General features: G+C 57.9%; 1 protein-coding gene across 1 annotated transcript; it reads left to right on the top strand.

The window, feature by feature from the left end:
* Positions 1-115: 115 nt before the first annotated feature.
* SPRG_17228 (hypothetical protein) lies at positions 116-508 on the top strand (the record flags this gene model as incomplete). The annotated part of the gene is made up of 2 exons (XM_012356555.1): positions 116-227; positions 261-508. The coding sequence occupies 2 exons, from the start codon at positions 116-118 to the stop codon at positions 506-508; spliced, it is 360 nt and encodes a 119-aa protein (XP_012211945.1).
* Positions 509-3,640: the final 3,132 nt, after the last annotated feature.

Genomic DNA, 3,640 nt, shown 5'->3' with positions numbered 1-3,640 from the left:
CCTCGCAGCGCTGCCGGCGTACCACGTGCCATTCGGGGCGAGCACATGGCAGCTCTTCCAGCGTCAAACCAAAGTCTTTTTGCGGAACCGGGAATTCCTGTGGAGCCGCGCGATCATGGTCGTCGTCATGAGTCTCTTGTACTCGTCCAACTACTACCACGTCGCGCCGGACGAGGTCGTGACGGTGCTTGGCGTCATCTTTGTCGCTGTGCTCTTCCTCGCCCTTGGTCAGTTTCCAATGCTGCCATCGATCCTCGAAGCGCGTGAGATCTTTTACAAGCAGGAGCGCGCGCAGTTCTTCCGAACGTCCTCGTTTCTTGTGGCACACGCGCTCACGCAGCTGCCGCTGTGCCTGCTCGAGACGCTCGTGTTCGGCTCGGTCATGTACTGGGTCACGGGGTTCGTCTCGGACGTCGGCGCGTTCGTCGTCTACTTGCTGCTGCTTTTTTGGTCAACCTGGCCTTCTCGACGTGGTTCTTCTTCATCGGCGTCGTGTCGCCCGACTTGAACGTCGCGCAGCCGCTGTCCATGGTGACGATCTTGGTGTTTGTCATATTTGCGGGCTTTGTCATGGCATCGTCGGACATGCCACACTACTTTATCTGGCTCTACTGGATCGATCCGCTCTCGTGGTGCATCCGCGCCTTGGCCATCAACCAGTACTCGTCCGCTGCGTTTCAAGTCGACGTCTTCAACGGCATCCCGTACAAGCAGGTCAAAGGCAACACGTTTGGCAACGTCATGCTCCAGACTTACGGCCTCAAGACCGACCGCATCTGGATCTGGTACGGCGTCTTGTACCTGGTCGGCAGCTACTTTGTGTTTCTCGGCCTCTCGTACTTCGCACTACTCTACATTCGGTTTGACGCGACGCCTGCGACAGCCGTCGTCGACGTCGACGCGACCGACGACGATGTGTACATGGCGGCGCCCAAGACACCGGCCCACGTCATCGCCGTCTCCGTCTCGGTGCGACCGATTGCGCCCGTGACGCTGGCCTTTCAAGACCTCTGGTACTCGGTGCCCAACCCAACGAAGGGCGAGCCGGACCTCCAGTTGCTCAAGGGTATCAACGGTTTTGCGTTGCCGGGTACGATCACGGCGCTCATGGGCTCGTCCGGCGCGGGCAAGACCACCTTGATGGACGTCATTGCCGGTCGCAAGACGGGCGGCAAGATCGAAGGTCAGATTCTTCTGAATGGGTACCCGGCCACGGACCTCGCGATTCGGCGGTCGACGGGCTACTGCGAGCAGATGGACATCCACAGCGAGAGCGCGACGTTCCGTGAGGCATTCCAGTTTAGTGCGATGCTGCGTCAGTCGGACGAGATCCCGGCAGCCGAGAAGATGGCGTTTGCGGAAGAGTGCCTCGAGCTCCTCGACATGCAGGCCCTCGGCGACAAGATCATTCGTGGCGCGTCGGTCGAGCAGATGAAGCGCCTGACGATCGGTGTCGAGCTTGCGGCGGCGCCGTCGGTGCTTTTCCTCGACGAGCCGACGTCCGGCCTCGACGCTCGGTCGGCCAAGATCATCATGACGGGCATCCGCAAGATTGCCTCCACGGGTCGCACCGTCGTCTGCACGATCCACCAGCCGTCGGCCGAGGTGTTTTGAGATGTTTGACTCGCTCCTCCTTCTCAAGCGCGGTGGCGAGACCGTCTTCTTTGGCGACCTCGGCACGAAAGCAAGCCATTTGATCGAGTACTTTACGTCGATCCCGGACACGCCGGCGCTCTCGGACGACGCCAACCCCGCGACGTGGATGCTCGAGGTGATTGGCGCCGGCGTCGAGGCCAAGAACGCGCACCCAAAGGACTATGTACAGATCTTCAACGCGTCGGAGGAGCGCCGGTCGCTGGCCGAGGCGCTTGCGATTCACGCCAACGTCCATCCGTCGCTGCCCGAGCTGACGTTTGCCAACAAGCGTGCGGCGTCGTCGTCGACGCAGTTCAAGATGGTGACGCAGCGCTTCTTCCGCATGTACTGGCGCACGCCGTCGTACAACAACACGCGCATCTTCATCTCGGTCTTCCTCGCCGTCCTCTTTGGTTTGGTCTACCGCGGTGTCGACTACACGACGTTCTCGGGCGCGACCGGCGGCGTCGGCATGATCTTCCTCACGTCTTTCTTCCTCAGCCTCATTTCCTTTACGAGTGTGATCCCGCTGGCGGGTAAGGAACGAGCCTCGTTCTACCGCGAGCGCGCCTCCCAGACGTACAACGCGCTGTGGTACTTTGTCGGGTCGACGCTGGCCGAGATCCCGTACGTGTTTCTCTCGACCTTGGCGTTTACTATCATCTACTACCCGTTCGTCGGCTTGAACGAGTCGGTCGGCGCGTGTCTCTTTTACGGCCTCAACCTCTCGCTCATGGTCTTGATGAACGTCTACATGGGCCAGTTGATGGCGTACTTGATGCCGTCGATCGAGGTCGCGACGCTTTCTGGCATCCTCTTCAACTCGATCTTTGTCTTGTTTGTCGGCTACACCCCACCCGCGTCCCAGATCCCGTCGGGCTATCACTGGCTGTACACGATCACACCACTGCGGTACTCGGTCTCGATTCTCACGGCGCAGACGTTCTCCAAGTGCACAGACGGCCGCGGGCTCGGGTGCGAGGCCCTAAAAAATGTGCCGCCGAGCGTTCTCGCGAGTGTTGGCGCACCCAGCATCAGCGTCAAGCAGTACATTGAGTTTACATACAAGATGTACTACGACGACGCGCTCCGGGACATTCTCGTCGTGCTTGGCTGCATTGTCCTCTTCCGCGTCCTCGCGATGCTCGCGCTGCGCTATATCAACCACACCAAGCGGTAAAGACACGTCCATCGGCGATATGTCGACAAGAACGGCGTTGATAAGACAACAATGTATGCATGTTCCTTCCATTCATTCAATTCGAAATGGATCGGTGTTGTTACGATTGGAATTCTTGGGTTTGCAATACTAGTAATACCTTTACGGTCGTATTAACCCTCCCAGACCCAAGGGCGGACGAGGTCCCGTGCGGGGTGGGCTGGTAGGAACTTATCTGTCCTGACTGTCAATGTCCATGCTAGGCAATAGACATTTGTCGTGTAAAAGGACTCGAATGGCGGGTACCTTGAGTACTATGTTCTTGTCGCTGATCGCCCGAGATCTCGAGTCGCTGGAGTCTGTCGAGAACCTAAAGAACTGCACAGTTTTGCACCCGGTCGGGAGGCCAGGACATTGATCTGTGACTGTCGTGGAGGAGAACACGACTGCAAGAACGCCTTAATTTCTCTCTAGCACTGGTACAATGTTGTGACCGTTCGTATGTCCGGCCAACGGCGATCGAAAGGCTTCACGACAGCTGGTAGCCAACCTTGACAGAATATTCCACAGCCCCCGAAGTCCCAGCACATTGAACCCCAGTGTCAAGTTGGTTGAGCATTTAGAGATTTAGAGGTTGTCCCGAGATTTAGAGATTTAGAAATCAACGGCTTGCAAATCTTCGACGGCGACGTTGGAGGAAGAAGAAGATATCCTTTCGACGCTGGGTGGTCCAGCCGTCTTGGAACATTGCCTCAAGTGTTGAGGTGCGTGGGCTGTTGTTCGATCCGAAGGTCTGCCATCGACGCCCATGGCACACAATATCATTCTCCAACTTGCTTGGCTACG

This window comes from Saprolegnia parasitica (genome assembly GCF_000151545.1).
Source record: "Saprolegnia parasitica CBS 223.65 unplaced genomic scaffold supercont2.503, whole genome shotgun sequence".
Taxonomy (NCBI): domain Eukaryota; phylum Oomycota; class Saprolegniomycetes; order Saprolegniales; family Saprolegniaceae; genus Saprolegnia; species Saprolegnia parasitica.
Note: the sequence above shows the minus strand (reverse complement) of the source record. Positions and strands in the feature narration are given on the sequence as shown.